Source organism: Trachinotus anak, unplaced genomic scaffold (genome assembly GCF_046630095.1).
Source record: "Trachinotus anak isolate AG129_WGS33_773 ecotype Australia unplaced genomic scaffold, CSIRO_AGI_Tana_v1 ptg000026l, whole genome shotgun sequence".
NCBI classification, from domain to species: domain Eukaryota; kingdom Metazoa; phylum Chordata; class Actinopteri; order Carangiformes; family Carangidae; genus Trachinotus; species Trachinotus anak.
This window is the reverse complement of record NW_027273877.1, coordinates 14,745,997-14,767,891: the sequence shown is the minus strand read 5'-3', so window position 1 is coordinate 14,767,891 and position 21,895 is coordinate 14,745,997. Positions and strand designations below refer to the sequence as shown.

The 21,895-nt window shown below is 45.3% G+C and overlaps 1 protein-coding gene across 9 annotated transcripts in view; it reads right to left on the bottom strand.

Moving 5' to 3' along the window:
- The window catches only part of LOC139609444 (diacylglycerol kinase zeta-like), a 79,977-nt gene that overhangs the window by 29,995 nt on the left and 28,087 nt on the right, over positions 1 to 21,895 (bottom strand). For 6 of the 9 annotated variants that reach the window (XR_011685227.1, XM_071464007.1, XM_071464006.1 and 3 more), the window contains 23 exons: positions 20,746 to 20,854; positions 20,514 to 20,609; positions 19,969 to 20,046; positions 18,124 to 18,180; positions 17,891 to 17,959; positions 17,612 to 17,683; positions 17,364 to 17,480; positions 16,433 to 16,504; positions 15,493 to 15,591; positions 15,143 to 15,225; positions 14,976 to 15,036; positions 14,400 to 14,513; positions 14,143 to 14,280; positions 13,745 to 13,823; positions 13,555 to 13,610; positions 11,183 to 11,245; positions 10,810 to 10,883; positions 9,010 to 9,121; positions 8,597 to 8,683; positions 8,368 to 8,480; positions 7,263 to 7,363; positions 4,217 to 4,296; positions 3,920 to 3,949 (listed from right to left, as the gene is read on the bottom strand). Coding sequence is in view for 8 of the 9 variants with exons in the window: in XM_071464007.1 (XP_071320108.1) it covers positions 3,920 to 3,949; positions 4,217 to 4,296; positions 7,263 to 7,363; positions 8,368 to 8,480; positions 8,597 to 8,683; positions 9,010 to 9,121; positions 10,810 to 10,883; positions 11,183 to 11,245; positions 13,555 to 13,610; positions 13,745 to 13,823; positions 14,143 to 14,280; positions 14,400 to 14,513; positions 14,976 to 15,036; positions 15,143 to 15,225; positions 15,493 to 15,591; positions 16,433 to 16,504; positions 17,364 to 17,480; positions 17,612 to 17,683; positions 17,891 to 17,959; positions 18,124 to 18,180; positions 19,969 to 20,046; positions 20,514 to 20,609; positions 20,746 to 20,854 (1,960 nt within the window). In the remaining variant the exon portion in view is untranslated. The remainder of the gene's footprint in view (positions 1 to 3,919; positions 3,950 to 4,216; positions 4,297 to 7,262; positions 7,364 to 8,367; positions 8,481 to 8,596; positions 8,684 to 9,009; positions 9,122 to 10,809; positions 10,884 to 11,182; positions 11,246 to 13,554; positions 13,611 to 13,744; positions 13,824 to 14,142; positions 14,281 to 14,399; positions 14,514 to 14,975; positions 15,037 to 15,142; positions 15,226 to 15,492; positions 15,592 to 16,432; positions 16,505 to 17,363; positions 17,481 to 17,611; positions 17,684 to 17,890; positions 17,960 to 18,123; positions 18,181 to 19,968; positions 20,047 to 20,513; positions 20,610 to 20,745; positions 20,855 to 21,895) is intronic. The other 3 variants (XM_071464008.1, XM_071464004.1, XM_071464005.1) reach the window with 2 other exon arrangements.

Sequence of the window (21,895 nt, the reverse complement as noted above, 5' to 3'; positions counted from 1 at the left end):
GATTACTCATACCAATCCCACGATGACATTGACATTGTGTGTATTATTTACTGAGTCTGATCAATTATGAATCAAAACATTGAGGATTCAGTTTGAGGAGCAACAAGCTCTTTGAGTTTCATTTTCATTTATCTGATCATTTATAAATAGGTGCTGACGGAGACAGAACTGTCTCTGAACTTCAAACATCAGAGCTGGACTGTGAGTCATCTTTGTCAGGTCTCAAACTGCCTGATGAACCCTGTGATTAAATAAAGGAACATGAAAGCCCGACTGTCAGTCACTGAGTACGTCTCAGTTCTTCTTCAGTCACCGTCTCTTTAGACCCTTCAGCTCTGAACAGTCAGTCACCTCTGTCTCATCACACACTCTACAGCAGCTCACAGCACAATTAACTCAATTAACACACGGAACAGAGTATACATGCTATGAGCACACAATCAATACACTCAGCAAAGGTCTCACACACACATGCAGACATTCAAAGACAACAGTACATGCATTGTGCTGTAACACTGAGACACATGAGGGAAACTAATCTGTTTCATGTCACACATTGTGTGCTGGTTCCCTGGTCTGCTCAGGTCTGAGGCGGTTCTGTTCATATCTGTGAGTGAAATCTAAATCAGAGGGTGGTGATTCATCCTCCTCTCAGCCAGTCACATGACATATCTGACCACAGAGCAAGAGGCTAAGAGGCTCGTCAACAGGAGGGTCAATGAAATAACAGAGCTGATTGATGGTACAGTGAACAGCACCAAAACTCTGCAGCCACACTGAGGCCTTCAGAGTTCAACTTTTTTTGATTTAATCTGAAACTGTCTTGTCATGTTTTCTGTGCATCATGTTACCTTGTTTTCAAGCTGTCACATGTGGCTGTTGACTCTGCTGTCGGTAACGATACAATCCTTAACCCCTCTATAACTAGTGGTGGACAGAAACCACTAAGAGTTAGTTCAGAGAGTTGTCACCCATCTGAGAAGGTCGAGGTCAAAGAGACCTGGTCGTTCTGTTGTTTACCAGACAAGAAAAAATCAACACAGTCCAACACCATGTTCCTGATGAACTCTATTGTTACATGTGTGTTATTACAAGTGCTTTAATCTGTTCTGGAACAATACAGCATCAGATGAAGGAGATTACATCCTGATGCACCGTCCAGGTGATCCTGTTCACCTTAAGTCTTAAGTGGAATGAAGAGGCCCCCCTTACTGTGGTGTTCAGCAGGCCCCATCAGAGCAACCAGAGGAAGGTTTGCTGCAGAAACTGTCAGTAAACAATGAGCCTGGTAAGGTATTTGACTAGATCTGTCAGAGCTGCAAAGATCAGGACTCCTGTGATCTGAGCAGCATCACCTTGTTCATGCAAAAGAACAAGCTATAGCTCCCTTAAGGAGTTCTTGAGTCCCAATGAAAGGGAGCTGCTATACAGAGACTCTTCAGAGGTAAAATTCTCAATGCTGGCTTCAAGGACAACTACAGGGAAGGACTACAGGACTAGCTTGAGCAGAACTAGTCATGGCTGCCTCACAGCAGGCTGGGTGTATCAGAGGGATTGGTGTGGCTTTCCAAGGCTTCACTTCAAGAGAGCCAAAGGGAAGGAGAGACATGTCACGATCCAGGAATTACGAACACGACCAGAGAACTTACTCTGGTGTGGATACAGCAAGAGGGAAAACAGGACCACACAGGAACACAGAACACAGCACTTGAGGTCTGAGCTGGACCAGACCACTTAGAACATCCTCTCCAGACCATCCAACCTTTCCAATCAGGGTCTGGGAAAAACGCCAGCACCTAGAACGTGTACTAACGACACCAGCACCTAGAACATGTATCAACAAAACCAGCACCTAGAACGTGTACTAACGACACCATCACCTAGAACATGTATCAACAACACCAGCACCTAGAACGTGTACTAACGACACCAGCACCTAGAACATGTATCAACAACACCAGCACCTAGAACGTGTACTAACGACACCAGCACCTAGAACATGTATCAACAACACCAGCACCTAGAATGTATATCAACAACACCAGCACCTAGAACATGTACCAGCGACACCAGCACCTAGAACATGTACTAACGTCACCAGGACCTAGAACATGTATCAACAACACCAGCACCTAGAACATGTATAACGACACCAGCACCTAGAACATGCACCAACAACACCAGCACTTAGAACTTGTACTAACACCTGCACCTACAACATGTGCGACCATCACCAGCACCTAAGACATGTACCAGCAACACCAGCACCAAGAACATGTATCAACAACACCAGCACCTAGAACGTGTACTAACGACACCAGCACCTAGAACATGTATAACGACACCAGCACCTAGAACACGTACCAACAACACTGGCACTTAGAACTTGTACTAACAACACCTGTTCTTTGAACATGTTATAACATCACCAGCACCTAGAACGTGTACCAGTGACACAAGCACTTAGACATGTACTAACAACACCAGCACCTAGAACATGTACTGACAACACAAGAACCTTGAACGTGTACAAACACCACCTCAACCTTGAACATGTCCATGGGGAACCAAAGTACCAAAGAACATTTAAGGTGAGAACCAAGAGGCAGAACATGCAGTTGTCTTTGCAGAACATTAAACAGAGCTGCTGAGGTAAACACAGAAGATAAAGTTGTTTTCTCTGCAGACAGAGAAGCACCATATTTGCTGTAATAAACTCTCCAGATGATTCACACACAAATAAAGAAGTTTAATTCTTCATAGTTGGTGTGAGGCAGACGCAAACTCAGAGACCTCTGGCCCCGGCAGACTCCTCGGCTGCAGCACTACAGATCTTTTTAATTAGCCCTGAGCCCGTCGCTGAGGACAGACGGCCGCTGCTGCTCCGACTGAGGCTATTTCAGTTTCCTCTTTTATGTGTTTAGCCTGACATTAATAACCAAACACATGGATTCTTCTCTTCAGTCTGGAGCAAGAACTGAAGACCAACTGGATGTTTTACTTCCTCTTTCAGTCTGGACAGTTTGGCTGAATATAGCCCTGTTCAGACATGTGATCCATAACATTGCTGGTTTCATTTATCTGTTAAAGTAATGGCCATGGCCTTCATTACGGAGATGTTGAACATCAGAGGACCAGAATGGATGTAGCTGCGATGCTCATGTGATATTTAGGATCTGACACAAGACAAAGGTCTAATGGCCTTGTCTCCTGCTCACCACTGCTCCAGCTGCTGGAGAGCTGCAGATTAATGACACCATTAGAGAAGAGCTCCTGTTAATATTAAAACTTATTGTGTAGTCACAAACGTTCAGGCCACAGCTGAAGCTCTTTGAATGGAGGTGTTTAAATGTTAAAACATTCATTACACGCAGTGGTTATTGGTAAGATTCACACAGTTCGTATTTGTTTTCATCTTAAGAAGCATGTGTGTGTGTGTGTCTGCTAAACTCCACCAGGGGAGAAACACACAGAAACTGAGGTGAATGAATATGATGGATGTGTGAATAAAGTTTTCTGACCTTTATTCCACTGACATTCATCGTGATCGTTTTGACTGTTTCCTCTCTCACTGACAATGTGACAATGAGAACGTGTCTCAAACAGAGTCACATCAGCTGCTCCACACCTTCAGTCTTCGTTAGGTTTTACTGGGTCATTTCAAATTTTTGTGTTTATTCATATTTTCAGATGTCAGGTGGTTTTGGTCTGAACATTGTGTGAAGTCCAGAACAACAGGTGTGTGTTTCTATCAGTATGTTTATCCACAGAGACTCACGGCACAGCACAGACCTACATCTATTTAACAAGTGAAGAAGAGTCAGTGTCTGTGACTCATGTGTCACACTAATGACGTGCAGCTGTTAGTTTCCCCGGTGCCTCTGAGCCAAACACAGAGCACAAACATCCAACTACCAACCTGCAGGGAGGGACGGACAGAGCAGAAGTCCTGGACAGGAGGACGGAGCGGAGGAGGGGGGAGAGTAGAGATTTAGTTACGCGTGCACACACACACACACACACACACACACACACACACACACCACATGCGCACACACACACACACACCACATGCACACACACACACGCACACACACACTTCTTAATTAGCTTTGCTCCAGATTTTAAAAAAGGGTTTCTGTTCCGTCTCTTTTTTCTTCTTCTTCTCTCCTTTCAGTGACACAGAACCATGACACCCCCCCAACTCCCCACTCACCTCCTGCAGGCGCTGGATGTGGTCTCTGCAGGTTTCTAAGTCACTGTCACCAGGAACCACGATTAGACCCAGAGGAATCGCTGCAGACACAGAGGAACAGGACAATTATCCAGTAGCACACAGGACCTGCAGACCAGGACCTGAGATTGCCACTGGTCCTGATCCAGCTCACCTAACAGACTGAGGTAAACTGGTTCAGACAACCAGCAGCAACATCTGAATACAGCTGCATCACTTTGAGAATGTTTCCTCACAGACTGTTCAGTGAGCTCTGTCAATGTGTGAGTCCAGAACCGGAGTCCAGAGTCAGAGTCCACAGCCACAGTCCAGAGCCAGAGTCCAGAGTCAGAGCAAGAGTTCTGAGCCAGAGTCAGAGCCAGAGTCCAGAGTCAGAGTCCAGAACCAGAGTCAGAGTCCAGAGTCCAGAGCCCAGAGCCCAGAGTCAAAGTCCAGAACCAGAGTCCAGAGCCAGAGTCCAGAACCAGAGTCCAGAGCCCAGGGTCAGAGTCCCAGAGTCCCAGAGTCCAGAGCCAGGGTCTGGAACCAGACTCTGAGTCCAGAACCTGAGTCAGAGTCCAGCTCCTGAACGCACACACCTGAGACTGATCTGAAGACCTGAGAGAGTCCAACACAGCCTCCACCTGGAGTCAGCACCATCAGCATCACCTGTCAATCATTGTCTGTTATATTACTGAGTGTTTCAGGTGGCACCTGATTGGCTGTTGTGTCTGGTGATGGCATGAACAGTTGTGTTTGACAAATAAATAATGAAATATTTTCCAAAGACACTGAACACATCATGATTATTGATTACTGGATAAGTATTGATTATTGAATGAGTATTGATTATTGAAGTGTTGATTGATTATTGGATGAATATTGATTATTGAACGAGATAATACAGTTGATCTGAGTCTTAGTGAAGCAGCTGATGAATCGTATGAACAGTGTTGAATATGAAGATCCTGTGTTTTTATTTATATTTGTTTTGTAGAGAATCAAGTGCAAACTTCACATTACTCCCAGAATGGTCAATGAAACACTACAGTGAGTGCAGTGAGCGGTCAGTTTATAGGAACACCTGTCTGTCATAAATCCTCCTGAAACTGATTCAGATGTGTTGATGATGAGGTTTGTGCTGCTGTTGTGTTTGTTATCAGGGTACAGGTTCAACAACAGAAATACCTGTCTGGTGGTGCTGCTACACAGACTTCACTTTGAGAACAAAGAACATTAACTCCTTAAATCTGGAAAATGGTTGAGTGTGTGTCTATGGAGTGAATCAGACACACCTTCAAAAACAACCCTGTAATGATTGACAGAATATGGAGATAAAGAGGAGAGATTCTGCAGGAGGAGGATTCAGGGTAGGATCCTGAATCTAAACAGGAGGAGGAGGAGGAGGAGGAGGATGAGGCTTGTTCTGGCTGTTTATCTATATTTTCACTTTGTTAGAGGTGGGGGGCGAGGGGGAGTGTTGTTTGTGTGATATTTTTCATCACATTAATGTCTGTACGACGAAGAACCAAGGAAGAAACAGTTCTCTGCATAATGTCAGACAGTTCACCAGCAACAATGACTCAGACTAGTTATCTTCAGTCTCTGGTTGGAGGACTAATCAAGTAACCTGTCACCTGTCACCTAATCAGTCTGTCCCTGTACAGACACTGTACCCGTGAAGGGACACGGTGTCCATGTTGGAATGCAGCAGCTCACACAGAGAAGCAGCGTTGAGATGATGTAACCGCTGCGCCTCAGGGTGTGAGACATATTTTTACCATCTCTCCGAATGTGACGCATCCACGAGCGGAGAGCAGTGATTGATTTGCATAACAAGGAAACAAGAGAAACTTCAGAGAGTGGGAACAAAGGATGAGGAAGATGATGATGAAGATGATTTAAAACTGACAGAAAAACTCCTCTGGATTAACAACATGTGATTATTGTTTATAAACACATATCCATATATGTGCAGGTCCAGGACTGAACTGATCAGGATGATAAAACAGAAACAAAGAGAAAGAGTTTAACGGGGGAAACATGTGAAGGAGAACAGCACCACCCAGTGTTCACACTGAGGACTCACTGTGTGTGTGTGTGTGTGTGTGTGTGTGTGTGTGTGTGTGTGTGTGTGTGTGTGTGTGTGTGTGTGTGTGTGTGTGTGTGTGTGTGTGTGTGTGTGTGAAGAGGATGGATGCAGCTGAAAGTGCTCTTGCTGACCTTCATGCTCCACCTGCTAATCACAGAAAAGTTTTATTTCCACTTCAGGCTGAAGATCAGATGAAGATGCTGCCATCACTCAGTTACATCCACCTGCAGTTTCACAACCTGTAGGTCTGTAGTGAACCAGGACCTGAGGTCTGGACTGAACCATGATCTGAGGTCATCAAGGTAATATCAGGTCTAACTCTGGTTTTTATTCCTATGACGGTGGTTCACTTGTTACCAGGGTAAATCACCATGGCAACAGATGCTGAACTCTAACCTGCTGTAACAACAACCAAACTACTGACCAGATACCTGAAAGAAGCTGAGTCATCATTCAAACAGGATCCTGACAGCGATGACGGTTTTACTCGTCTTCATCACTGCAGCCCAGAGTAACAGGAGGAGCTGAACAATAAAACTGAACCTCTCATGTCACTGATCAGATCTGCCACGTTAATGAGCTTGTACCTGGACAGGTAAACCAGAGTTAACTGAACCAGGTGATAACCAGCTTCACAGTCCAGGTGATCGGGACAGTGTTCAGTTAAACCAGGTAACAAAGTTCACCTGGTTATGTTGAATCTGCGTCATAGTTCTGAGGAGTGACGAGGTGATGAAGACTGAGGATGAAGGCTCCACCTTCAGTAAACACTGGTTTATTTACAAACAGCTGTTTGTTATGATGAGGTTTGTTTGTTTACAGTCAGAGAAGAAGCAGGTAAACAAACTGAATCAACTGTGAACACCTGGACTCACCTGAGTGACATCATCAACATGGTGATGAGGGTTTATTTTCAGGTGTGTGTCTGTGTGTGTGTGTGTGTGTGTGTTTCCTTACACGCTTGTCGTAGTTTGTCCTTGTCATAGTGCAGAGTCTCGTAGTCCACCATACTGATCCTGCTGACTCTGATCCTGAGCCTCTCTGGGACCGGCTGCTGACTGAGACACACAGGACCAGACCAGCCCATTATTAACACAGAACCAGACCAGACCAGGATTAACACAGAACCAGACCAGACCAGGATTAACACAGAACCAGACCAGCCCATTATTAACACAGGACCAGACCAGCCCATTATTAACACAGGACCAGACCAGACCAGGATTAACACAGGACCAGACCAGACCAGGATTAACACAGGACCAGACCAGACCAGGATTAACACAGAACCAGACCAGACCAGGATTAACACAGAACCAGACCAGACCAGGATTAACACAGGACCAGACCAGACCAGGATTAACACAGGACCAGACCAGACCAGGATTAACACAGGACCAGACCAGACCAGGATTAACACAGGACCAGACCAGCCCATTATTAACACAGGACCAGACCAGACCAGTATTAACACAGAACCAGACCAGACCAGTATTAACACAGGACCAGACCAGACCAGGATTAACACAGGACCAGACCAGACCAGGATTAACACAGGACCAGACCAGCCCATTATTAACACAGAACCAGACCAGACCAGGATTAACACAGAACCAGACCAGACCAGGATTAACACAGGACCAGACCAGACCAGGATTAACACAGGACCAGACCAGCCCATTATTAACACAGAACCAGACCAGACCAGTATTAACACAGGACCAGACCAGACCAGGATTAACACAGGACCAGACCAGACCAGGATTAACACAGGACCAGACCAGCCCATTATTAACACAGAACCAGACCAGACCAGTATTAACACAGAACCAGACCAGACCAGGATTAACACAGGACCAGACCAGCCCATTATTAACACAGAACCAGACCAGACCAGTATTAACACAGAACCAGACCAGACCAGGATTAACACAGAACCAGACCAGACCAGGATTAACACAGGACCAGACCAGACCAGGATTAACACAGGACCAGACCAGACCAGGATTAACACAGGACCAGACCAGACCAGGATTAACACAGGACCAGACCATTCACTCACTCGTTGAGGTGTGGTAATGAGGTCCGTCGTTTGGTTTTCTGGATCATGTTGGCCTGGTTTCTGAGGCTGATGTGGATCACAGACGGAGCCAGTCTGCATGGTTCACCATCCACCTGACAGTGAGACAAGTCCACCGACCAACCAATCAAACCAATCAATCAATCAATCAATCAATCAATCAACAGGTGTATTAACTCTTCATAGGTAAACCATGTGGTCTTGAATGTACCTGGACTGGGAGAGGTTTGGTGGTGGTCAGGGTGACCTCTCTGCACTGGTTCAACCTCTCACCGTGACCTCCGACCTGGAGAGTAGCCTGCACAAACACACACGCACACGCAAGCACACACACACGCAAGCACACACACATCATGATTATTGATTATAATCTATAGATATTGACTGATGATGCAGGTGAACTCTTTGGATGTGTCGTCATGATGACAGAGATTAAAACTGAACCGTTCTCTGCTCTGACTCCACCATCTGTCATATGAATGGTGTGTTGTTGTTTGTGTTGTTGTTAAATTGATGCTGATGAGACGTGACAGACTGTAAGATGACATTTGTATGAACACGACCTCAGCTGATAGCTGATCAGCTGGTTACCATGGCTACCAGGTCACCATGAGAGTTCCGTACCAATGAAGTCATAGTGAATCCAATGACCTCGATGTATCCGTCGTCATGACGCTGAGGCTCAAAGTCGTGATGCTCACTGGGGTTACCCCAGGGGGTGGTGCCTGCACAGTACCTGAAGTACACAACAGACACACATTATAAGGCAACAGTAACACTCATCATCATCATCATCCTCGTGATTTGATAAAAGCTCCTTGAGGACCTGAACCCAGAATCTTCTCAGTGACACAAACAGCTGCAGCAGGAGGTTGAGTTCACAACAACAACTTCAGTCATTCAGCATTAACAATAAACAAGATCACACACAGACTAAGGCTCCTCTGTGTCAGCAACAACACACACTGACCTGGACCACACCAACACAACAAAAACAACACAACAACAACAAACCAACACAACAACAACAACAACAACAACACAACATACAAACACAACAACAGACCAACAACACAAACACGCCAACACAACAACAACATACCAACACAACAACAACACACAACAACAGAACAACACACAACACAACATCAACACAACAACACATCAACAACACAACACAACAACACACAAAAACAACAACACCAACACAACAACAACACACCAACATCAACACAACAACACACAAAAACAACAACAACACCTCATCAACAACACAAAAACAACACACAACACAACAACATCAACAGTGCTCAAGCTGTAAAGACTTACAGTTACACCTTGAGGTGGTCAAGCAGTCCACGCCTTTACTTGAAAAGTTTACTAACTTCTATGTGTAAACAGTATCACAGCTCTCAGATTTATTTGTCTTTTTAATTTTTGTCTTTTTAATTGTAGCTGATCGAGATGCAGATAAGTCTCTGCTGGTCTCAGATCTGACTCTGACACACACAGCTGCTCAGACTGAGAAATCATGTGATCATCTCACCAACAACGACAACACACCAATACACCCACAACAACACAACAACAAAAACAAAGACACAACACCACAGTGTGTTTGTACACAAAGTGTAGGTTCAGTCCAGTACAGCTGCTGTTCTGTCTCTGGAGCCCTGAGCAGCATCCCACTGGAAACAACTACACACATGATCCACATCAGTCCAGGACCTTCAGTGACCCAGGACCTGAACTCTTCTGATCCTCCTGCCTGCAGACCTGAGATGAGATGATGAAGAGCAACGGCAGCATCACAGTCATCCTCAGATCCAACATCTGTCATTCCTGGTACAGATGTGAAGCTGGACTGAGGATCTGAACCAGAACTGTTTAATTGACCAGTATCTGAAGCTGAGCGAGTTCCAGGTAAGTCTCTGCTGGTCTCAGATCTGAATCTGACACACACAGCTGCTCAGACTGAGAAATCATGTGATAATCATCTCCAGTGGAGGCCAACGTCAAAACAGAGACCTGACATCAGCGAGTGTTTCTGTGGCTCAGCAGGTCACACGTCTGCTCATCATTGACATCATACATGTTTCATAACACACATTAGAGGTCTGACAGGTCCGTGACGTCACACAACATTCGAGACACCTGAATGTCTCAAACTTAATCATCAAATGTCAGATTCTGTCTGTAAGGAGGAGACTGACTTTTTATTTCTATTTCTTAACTTTGGTGAAACATCACCACATTCTCTCTCTCTCCTCCACTGATCCAGATGTTTTTAACAGTAACACTGAGACCCAGGGTTTCATTTAGACCTGGTTTTTAGTTTTGTGTAAACGTTTTATTGCACAGGACGTGTTTGTCCCTCTTCTCCAGAGTCAGTCACCAACACAGACAACACTCAGGTAGAGTTACCTGGGGATGTTGAGGAAGACCAGACACTGAAGCTTCAAGTCCTGAACCTTTGATGTCAAATCAGTCCCATCACACTGGAGAGAGTGAGAGAGAGAGGGAGAGACAATGAGAAAGAGAGAATGAGAGAGAGAGAGGGAGAGCGAATGAGAGATAGAGAGAGAGAGAGAGAGAGAGAGAGAGAAACAACGAGAGAGAGAGAGAGAGAGAGAAACAACGAGAGAGAGAGAGAGAGAGAGAGAGAGAGAGAGAGAGAGAGAGAGAGAGAGAGAGAGAGGGAGGGAGAGAGAGAGAGAGAGAGAGAAACAACGAGAGAGAGAGAGTCAGAGTGACTCACATAAACATCTGTTCGTCTGTTTGATTGACAGCTACTTACCACCACCTTGATGTGTTTAGACAGGTCTTTGGAGCTTCCCATCAGGAAGTCTGAGAATGCTGTCTGTGTGTGTGTGAGAGAGAGAGAGAGAGAGAGAGAGAGAGAGAGAGAGAGAGAGAGAGAGAGAGAGAGAGAGAGAGAGAGAGAGAGAGAGAGAGGCAGACACAGCTGAGCAGGACTCTCTCACAGCAGTACATCATCATCATCATCATCAACATCATCATCACAGCCACAGCTGGATGGAGTCTGTTGCCTGGATTCAGTCCCCATCATTTCAGTCATCACTGAGTTGTGTGTCCACACACAGAGACCGAAGTCCAACATCACACACTGGTGACTCATTCTAGGATCAGCTGGTGGCCCTCACACCTTGTTACACTGCAGGTGTTGTGTAGTTTGACTGTAGTTTTACATTAACACATGTTCACACTGTGTAGAACTCACATCTGTTTTAACACTGTCACATCTTTACCTGATGCACTGTGTCAGCCTCTAAGATAAAAAAACCATCTGATAAGAACATGATGGAGTTTGGAAATTAATGTTCACAAATAATAAACTAAGAAAAAACAAAGAAGAAGAAGAACAACAACAACCCTGTGTAAATGAACACAACACACCTCTACCCGATGTTTGAATTCAGTTTACATTCACCATCCTGTTGTCTCAAAGGTGAGAAGCTTTCAACCACAGACTGGAGATAAAGATGGTCGTAGCTTCCGTGACATCACCCACAGGTTTCCGTCTTGGCAGCGTCGGACTCCACCTACCTCCCAGCTAATCCAAATATGGTCAAAGAGGAGGGGCGAGTGAAGCCAAGACTTCATGAATGGCAGTTTAATAACGATACGCTCCTGTTAGCATTGTTAGCACAGCTGGGCTTGTTGCTCGAGGGCTAACCCAAGGCTAATTCATTAGCTAGCTAAGTAGCTAGTTAACGAGCTAAGCTAACAGTCCAGGTGTAGTGAGCTCAGACACTGATACCTGCTAATCAGAGCTAACATAAATAAAACAGTAGCAGCTGACTCAACTGTAGAAACAGGAGCTCAGACGTCCTCACGTTCTGTTAGTTAGCTAACAACAAGTCAAATCACCTGAAGAACCGACGCCACAAACACAGAGGTCCCGTTCACTGATTGAACCATCTGACACCAGCAGACAGCTACACACCTGTGACCACACACACCTGTCACTCAGAGGCCACGCCCTCAACTCTCTGTCACTTCAGTCCTTAATAAAATGTGAACAGGTGAGTTGTATAAATTCAGCTACAGGTGTCATGAAGGAGGAAATGATCTCTAGAGAGCAGAACAGTTTCTGTACCAGGCTGTAAACATGTTTCTTTCTGCTGTAAAGACATGTGAACATGGGAGTCTGTGGGACTGACTCACTGCTGGAGCCAGACTCTGGTGGTCGTTAGAGGAACTGCAGCTCTCAGCTTCAGTTCACACCTGGAGGCTGGTGACTGGTTTGAACCTGTTCTGTCATGTGTTCAAGTCAGAACTACTACAGACCAACATTAACTTCCTCACTGGGCTTCAGTCCAGTCACAATGATACACAATGAGACAGAACATGTTCTTTTGGAATAAAAGGAGGCCATTTGAACTCCATCCCCCACAATCCTTAATGTTCACACCTTAACCTCCCCCAGGGACCTTACTGACCAGTAAGTGTTGGTCATTGTGTGACATGTGACCCAAGATGTCACCTGACCAACAAACCCAGCTGTTTTTCTTCGCTCTCTCTTGTTGGTTAGTCACAATGTTAGCTTCATACCTGTATGTTCACACACACCCGTAGCACTTCCCAGTATTACAACTTGGATGAAGCTCACCCTCTTTTAACCTGGCACCTTTTAGACTACTGGAACTGGTCTAAACAAAGAAACTCACTCTCTCCCTCCCCCACATGTCATGTGGTCTCTGCGGCCATCTTTGATTCTGCTACCTTGTGTTCTTTCTTTGTGTACTGCCTCCTTATGTTAGTCTTTCTTGTTTAGGTCACGTGGTCACAGTGACCATTTTGAATTGGCCATCTTGCCTTTGTTGGTGTCTCCACAAACTATTGAATATGAATAGTTCTAATATGATTAATATTGTGTTAATTTGATAAACTACCAATGCCCCAACAACCTCTTCAGCATCATCTTGTCTAAAACATCTGGAAGATGGAGGATGATCTGGAGGAACAGTTTCCTGACTGTTCAGCACAGTTCATCACCTTCATCTGAAGGATGCACACAGACTGAAATGATAACAATCTTCTCTGACTGTGGTCTGATGAGCACATTTCATTTCAACATGTTCAGAGTGTCCCTTAAAAACTGAATACTATTAATAATAAAACACTTTGGGTTAGGGTTACACTCACCCCAGCATAGAACATCTTATTCCTGAAGCGACTATTGAACTTCTCTGGGTTGGCCTCTGAAACACACACACACACACACACACACACACACGAAGTGAACTGAACAGTCCATACACAGAGTAATGTTCACACAATCTTCATCCATCAATAACATATGTTTTTATTGATCTGATCATTGATGTGAATTTACCTCTTGATTCATGGAACTCCAGAGTCACATGGGCATCAAATCCAAGACTGAAGTAATTGTTGAAAACATCCAGGGGAAGCTGAGAGTGCGCAAGTGCACACGCGCACACACACACACGCACACACACACACACCCATGACATCTGTGTTAAACATCTAATCTTGTTAAGTGTTGCTGAGATTTGCTGCTGACTGGTGGTTTGTTTGTGTTACTGCAGCTTCATCATGTCACACAGGTTTTTATCTATGCTCTTATTTTGAAGGGTTAAAGAAGTCTCAATGGTCTGCTCTTATTTTGAAGGATTAAAGAAGTCTCAGCAGTCTGCTCTTATTTTGAAGGGGTAAAGACGACATCCACTCAGGTTGTGGATAAGATGTAAGTGTGTTATGTTCACTGACCTTATCAGTCTGTTGTTCATCCAGTTCAACCCCTGCACTGTGGTTTGGTTCAACCTGTAGATTCCACCTGTCCAGCTGGACAACTGTTCCGTCCTCGACGTGGGACAGGATCTTAGACAGAGGTTCGTCTGTGTAGCCCTGAACAGTTACATCACACATACATGTGCACGCAATGAGCGGCCTTTAATCCAGATTACAACAGCAGGTACCTGCACTTCAGGTGTGTGTCAGTTGTATTTGTCAGTTTCAGTACCCACCCCTCCCCAGTTGAGGGTCCTGGCGAGGTCATTTCCTGTCCCAAGTGGTAGCACGGCAACAGGAGGCTGAGGATTTAGTGCCAGCTCATCAAGACAGGACAGGATCCAGCCCACCTGGGTCAACAGACACACACAGACTGAAAATTGTGACTAAAACTGGAAGTCCCCCCCCCAGTGTAAGGACACTGTAGCAGAGACAAATCTTGGACGAGGCTCATCTGTATGGCAAGCCCAAGTGTCATAATTTGTCTCCATTTCAACGGCGTTTGATGTATAGTAAATTCCATTTTACCACCACCTGCCGTCTGGTGTAAATAAGCGCCTGGCACCACCTGGCATTAATAAACACCAGGCGACAGTGAACGTCACATGATGTTTTGTCATTGAACTCCACCCTGTGGTTTTCACAACCAATCAATTTGAACTGTAAGCATCCAATCAGTAAAGAGTTAGTGCAGACCACACTAATCAAGCACTGATTTCCTTTGCTGTTTGTTAGGGTAGCCTAAAGATAATCCGAACTATGGACCCTGGAGTAATTTTATTATTTGTGTGTGTGTGTGTGTTACTCCTCACAGTGCCATCTCCTCCACAGGCCAGGATCCTCAGGTTGTGGACTTTACGATACAGCTCCAGGCTGGAAGATGTGGTGCACTGGTTAAAGGTCAGTTCAGACATGTTTACTGATATCTGTGTGTGTGTGCGTGTGTGTGTGTTTGTGTGTGCGTATGTGTGAGACCTACCCCTCCTTTGGTCCTCCCTGGCTCAGGTCAAACACCTGTCTGGGGTTCAGATACCACATGAAGGACTGCAGGATCTTGGTTCCCTGTCAGAGAGACAAATAGGACACTGGAGGACCAGAACCTGAACAAGGCCAGAATCTCCTCACAGTACAAGACCTGGAACTGAGACAGTCCAGTCCAGTTTAATTCCTCCACAGGTTGATGATGGGACCAAGTCAAAGTGCTGGTCTGACAGTAAACTACTTTCTACAGAAGGTTTCTGTCTTCAGACTAAGTTCTGGTGCACAGATCAGGACTGACTGACTGACTTTCAGTGACTGTTTTGCTGAACTGCTGGACTGGTCTGGTACCTGGTTTCCTCCGCTCTTGGGGTTGACAAACACCAGCAATGGTTTCATCAGTGGAGAGGGGAGGGGTCGGATTATGAACGGCTTCCACTGTCGTCCTTCCTGCAAGAAAAGAAGAAGATCTGAGCTTCTGTCGTCCATCCCTCTGAGCTGGACTTGAGTCCTCTGACCTAGACTGCAGTCATCTGACCTGAACTAGAGTCCTCTGATCTGAACTAGAGTCCTCTGACCTGGACTAGAGTCCTCTGACCTGTACTAGAGTCCTCTGATCTGAACTAGAGTCCTCTGACCTGGACTTGAGTCCTCTAACCTGAACTAGAGTCCTCTGATCTGAAATAGAGTCCTCTGACCTGGACTTGAGTCCTCTGATCTGAACTAGAGTCCTCTGACCTGGACTAGAGTCCTCTGACCTGGACTAGAGTCCTCTGACCTGGACTTGAGTCCTCTGATCTGAACTAGAGTCCTCTGATCTGAACTAGAGTCCTCTGACCTGGACTAGAGTCCTCTGACCTGTACTAGAGTCCTCTGATCTGAACTAGAGTCCTCTGATCTGAACTAGAGTCCTCTGACCTGGACTTGAGTCCTCTAACCTGAACTAGAGTCCTCTGATCTGAACTAGAGTCCTCTGACCTGGACTTGAGTCCTCTAACCTGTACTAGAGTCCTCTGATCTGAACTAGAGTCCTCTGACCTGGACTTGAGTCCTCTAACCTGGACTTGAGTCCTCTGATCTGAACTAGAGTCCTCTGACCTGGACTTGAGTCCTCTAACCTGAACTAGAGTCCTCTGATCTGAACTAGAGTCCTCTGAGCTGGACTTGAGTCCTCTAACCTGAAATAGAGTCCTCTGACCGGAGCTAGAGTCCTCTGAGCTGGACTGTTGACCACAGGTGACACAGACAGACATACTGTACAGGTATGTTGAGTTTCCAGAGCAGGACTGACCTCTGCTCCTTTCTTACTGCTCTTCCTCTTGAAGGACGTCCTCTTCTTCTTCTTGCTGGACTTCATAGAGGACTGGTGGAGACACAGAGATAGACTGTGGTGACTGTGGTTCCCTTTCTTCTAACAAATGTATGAGATGTTATTGTCAACATCCATTGATCTCAACACTTTTCCATGTTGGAGACGTAGCAGCACAGGCTGTCCACCTCACCTGAGTCTGTCACCTGGAGGAGGTATTTCAATAAACTTTAATAAACTGTGAATGAATTCAGTGAAAACAATAAAAAGAAAAATATGTGTTATTGTTATTTTGTTTTGTCTTTGAAACATGAATGAAGACAAACGTTTCACAACTACACCTACTGTGATTGTGCTGTGCTATGCTATGCTATGCTATATCATGCTATGCTATACTTCACTATGTTAATGGAAGTGGTTGTTTTGACTGGAGCTGAGTCTAAAATGTGGCTCTTGGTATTTTAAGTCGACTCTGAAGTATCTGCAACAACAGTTAAACGGACTGAGTGATGATGGTCACAGTGTCCTGATATATGGGAATAAGATGTGAAGCAGAGTTGGTTTGTTCATCTTCATCATCATCATCATCATCATCATCATAATCATTATCATACCTCATACCAGAGAAGAGGACTAACGTGTCCTGTTCATTTCAGGTGTATTTTTGCTGTTATCTTCAGTTCATTAAATGGTCAAAGAACAGTTTTTTATCAGGATAGAAGAGACAGTCACAGAAAGAGTTTACTGGATGACTGGGGTCTTTGAGTGGACGTATAGTTTGAGTCCCAGTGTCTGGTCGAGCAGTTGTTGTTTGTGTAGCTTTGTTTGCTACATTATTGAAATACTTCAGGACCTTTTAGTTGAGTTCCCGCTCTATGCATGTATGATGAGGCAGTGACTGACAGCAGTGTACCTGATGGCGTCGGACCCGGACGATCCATGTGGGCGGGACTATGAGGGCAGCATGAGGTCCTATTGGACAAGGCTCCTCAATCTGCTGCAGCATGAAACAGGAGACCTTGTTGTGGTACTGAAGACATACAAGAAACAGCAACTTAAAACACTGATTAACTGTAAAATAACGACAAGAGAGGGACGTTTTGTGGTAGGTCATCTTAGACTGGTTGTCTTGTCCCATTGTCAACTCAGTAACACACTCACAGCCTGTTTGCACCAGGAGCAGCTGATGGCAACAATCTCTTTACTGTGGAAAGTAAACTTCTGCTGGAAGCCCTGCACAGAGAGATGAGGACAGAGGTTCTGATCCACTTCACTGAAACTACAAACTACACTACTGGTTTAGTTTAAAGGGTTTTAAAGACATTTAGGATGTGGATGTTTTTACTGTTTTTACTGCACTAATGTCAAAACAGCTCAACATGTGACAAACAACTATTAAAATGACTGTTCAATATAGAAAGACTCAGAATCTCCACCCACCTTCCCACACTGTTTACATTTTCCTTCTTGTCGTCTGCGATGAACCCAGTGATGACGCACCACAATGGGCTGAACACACACAAAAGACACAACAGCTGACTGTTATAACACTGAATCTATGATCCATTTTGGACATGAACAATAGGCGCAATATGAGTCAGAGTGAAAACAAGGAGATTTGTTTCTGTAGCTAAACAAGACAACAACTGCAGAGACAAACATCCAGAGCTCACCTCTCGAATGTTCCTCGAGCTTGATTCTCTGAAAGACGGTTTACACCTGAAGTTAATCTGAGGAAAGCAGATGTAGAGCAGAGAGGTGAAAACACGTAAAAGATAACTGAGCTGCACAGAACACACACACCACTGGAAGAAGTTGGACAGAAAACACAGGGGCACACCAGCAGAGCCATGATTTCCCACAACCAGCAACTATAACTGTCTGTAGCACTGAGAGTGGGCTTTTCAGGGGAAAAACTGTGACAATGAAGTGAAGAAACAGAGTAGGACACCACCAGAGCGCCACAGCCAGGCCATAGTTAGGCCACAGTTAGGCCACAGTTAAACCACGGTTTGGCCACAGTTAGGCCACAGTTAAACCACAGTTTGGCCACAGTTAGGCCACAGCCAGGCCACAGCCAGGCCACAGCCAGGTCACAGTTAGGTCACAGTTAGGTCACAGTTAGGCTACAGTTAGGCCATAGTTAGGCTACAGTTAAACCACAGTCAAGCCACAGTTAGGCCAAAGCCAGATCACGGTTAGGCCACAGCCAGATCACAGTTAGGCCACAGCCAGGTCACAGCCAGGCCACAGCCAGGTCACAGTTAGGCCACAGCCAGGTCACAGTTAGGCCACAGCCAGGTCACAGTTAGGCCACAGCCAGGCCACAGTTAGGCCACAGCCAGGTCACAGTTAGGCCACAGCCAGGCCACAGTTAGGCCACAGCCAGGTCACAGTTAGGCCACAGCCAGGTCACAGTTAGGCCACAGCCAGGCCACAGTTAGGCCACAGCCAGGTCACAGTTAGGCCACAGCCAGGCCACAGTTAGGCCACAGCCAGGTCACAGTTAGGCCACAGCCAGGCCACAGTTAGGCCACAGCCAGGTCACAGTTAGGCCACAGCCAGGCCACAGTTAGGCCACAGCCAGGTCACAGTTAGGCCACAGCCAGGCCACAGTTAGGCCACAGCCAGGTCACAGTTAGGCCACAGCCAGGTCACAGTTAGGCTACAGTTAGGCCATAGTTAGGCTACAGTTAAACCACAGTCAAGCCACAGTTAGGCCACAGCCAGATCACAGTTAGGTCACAGTTAGGTCACAGTTAGGTCACAGTTAGGTCACAGTTAGGTCACAGTTAGGTCACAGTTAGGTCACAGTTAGGCTACAGTTAGGCCACAGTTAGGCTACAGTTAAACCACAGTCAAGCCACAGTTAGGCCACAGTCAGGTCACAGTTAGGCCACAGCCAGATCATGGTTAGGCCACAGCCAGGCAACAGTCAGGCCACAGTCAAGCCACAGTTAGGCCATAGTAAAGCCACAGACATGTGGAGTATAGGAGGGACAGAGGTCTGGGGGGGCAGAGGTCGGAAGAGGGACAGAGGTCAGAAGAGGGAGAGTGGTCTAAGGGGGGATAGAGGTCTGAGGAGGGACAGTGGTCTGGGGGACAGATCTTATAAGCGTCAGCCCCCACCTACACCTGGACATGTACATGGACTCTCATCCAGGGGAAACACTGATGTGAGTTTTCATTATAAATGGATTGAAAATGGATTGAACCCCCGCCCCCCCTCGCAGCAGGTCTGTGTCTCACTCTAAAGGTGGGGTTATTGTGGGGCAGGGTTTCAGTCATCAGCTGAAGAGTGGACTGAGGGTTTAACTAATCTTCCTCTTCACTCCTCTCTCATCGCTGACAACTGACGGTTTAATCTGTCTTTAGTCTTTCTCCATCACATGAAGGATGCCTTAAACATTTGTCTTTAATCTCCACCTTTATCGCCTTCTGATCACTGGAGATCTATACCTGAGCCTCCATCCTGTATCCACAAAGGAGATTTAAAAGGTGAACATCAGACAACTTACCTTCTCCAGCTGTTCTATGCAGACGGTGTGGGCAACAATCTTACAGGCAGCACACTTCCTCCTGCTGACAGACTTTTGCTGGGAACAGAAACAAACAGAGAGAGAATGTGATGAGTTTTTAACAAAGTCACAGGAACAAATCAACCTGCATTTAGAATTGTTGGGTTTAATGAGCTCTGATCCCCAGCAGCAGTAATACCACATCCAACCTCTGGGGGTCAGTGTTGTGCTGCTCTTCTCTGATCTCTGTGCACCGTGTCTGTACTACATGAATAAGTGCTGTAAAGTCTGGGGCCTGGATCCAGTCTCATGTGGTAGAGTTTACTCCTATAGTGTAAGGTCCAGTTCCTCAGTCCTGCAGTGAAGAGGACTGTTCTCGCTCATGAAGCTGATGGATGAACAGGTCATTTTCACCAGGACTTCAGTTCTTTATCAGGTCTCATAACCTGAAGGAAACCACTATAATGTGACGTCACCATACACCAGACTCACTGTGATGACTCTACTGCATGTGAGAGGAGGAGGAGGAGGAGGAAGACACTCACCAGGGCTTTGGCGACACAGTGTTGTTCTCCCACATAACAGTAATCTCCAGACGCATTGGTCTCAAACCAGATGTGGTCTCCATACAGAGCAGAGTCCTGCAGGACGGACACAGAGACACAGCCTGAGTCACTGTCACTGAGGCTGATAGGTCATATCATCATCATCATCATCATCATCATCATGGACTCAGACTTCCTCAGACCCCTGTGGTCTCACTGATCCCAGACTTACGGTCCAGTCCACAGTGCTGCGGATGTGAGCCTCGGGGTCAGTCCTGGTCAGAGACGACGTGCTGGGCTGACAGGGCAGGTGGTGCAGGCCGGACTTGGCGATGGCTTTCCTGAAAACACAAACACGTGTTGAATGAGTCATGTAAATCTAAGAGAGTCATGTGGTTAAACCAATGATCAGACTGATTTAATGAAAGGGAAGAATTCAACCAATAATATTCAGAAATCATACATCACAACATACATCACAACATACATCACATCATACATCACAACATATATCACATCATACATCATAACATACATCGCAACATATATCACATCATACATCACAACATACATCGCAACATATATCACATCATCACAACATCACATCACAACATACATCACATCATACATCATAACATACATCGCAACATATATCACATCATCACAACATCACATCACAACATACATCACATCATACATAATACATCACAACATACATCACATCATACATCACAACATCACATCATACATCACATCATACATCATAACATACATCACAACATATATCACATCATACATCATAACATACATCGCAACATACATCACAACATACATCACAACATACATCACAACATACATCACATCATACATCATAACATACATCACAACATATATCACATCATACATCATAACATACATCGCAACATATATCACATCATACATCACAACATACATCACATCATACATCATAACATACATCACAACATATATCACATCATACATCACAACATACATCACATCATACATCATAACATACATCGCAACATATATCACATCATCACAACATCACATCACAACATACATCACATCATACATAATACATCACAACATACATCACATCATACATCACAACATCACATCATACATCACATCATACATCACAACATCACAACATACATCACATCATACATCACAACATACATCACATCATACATCACATCATACATCACAACATCACAACATACATCACATCATACATCACAACATACATCACATCATACATCACAACATCACATCATCACAACATCACATCACAACATACATCACATCATACATCACAACATCACATCATCACAACATCACAACATCACAACATCACATCA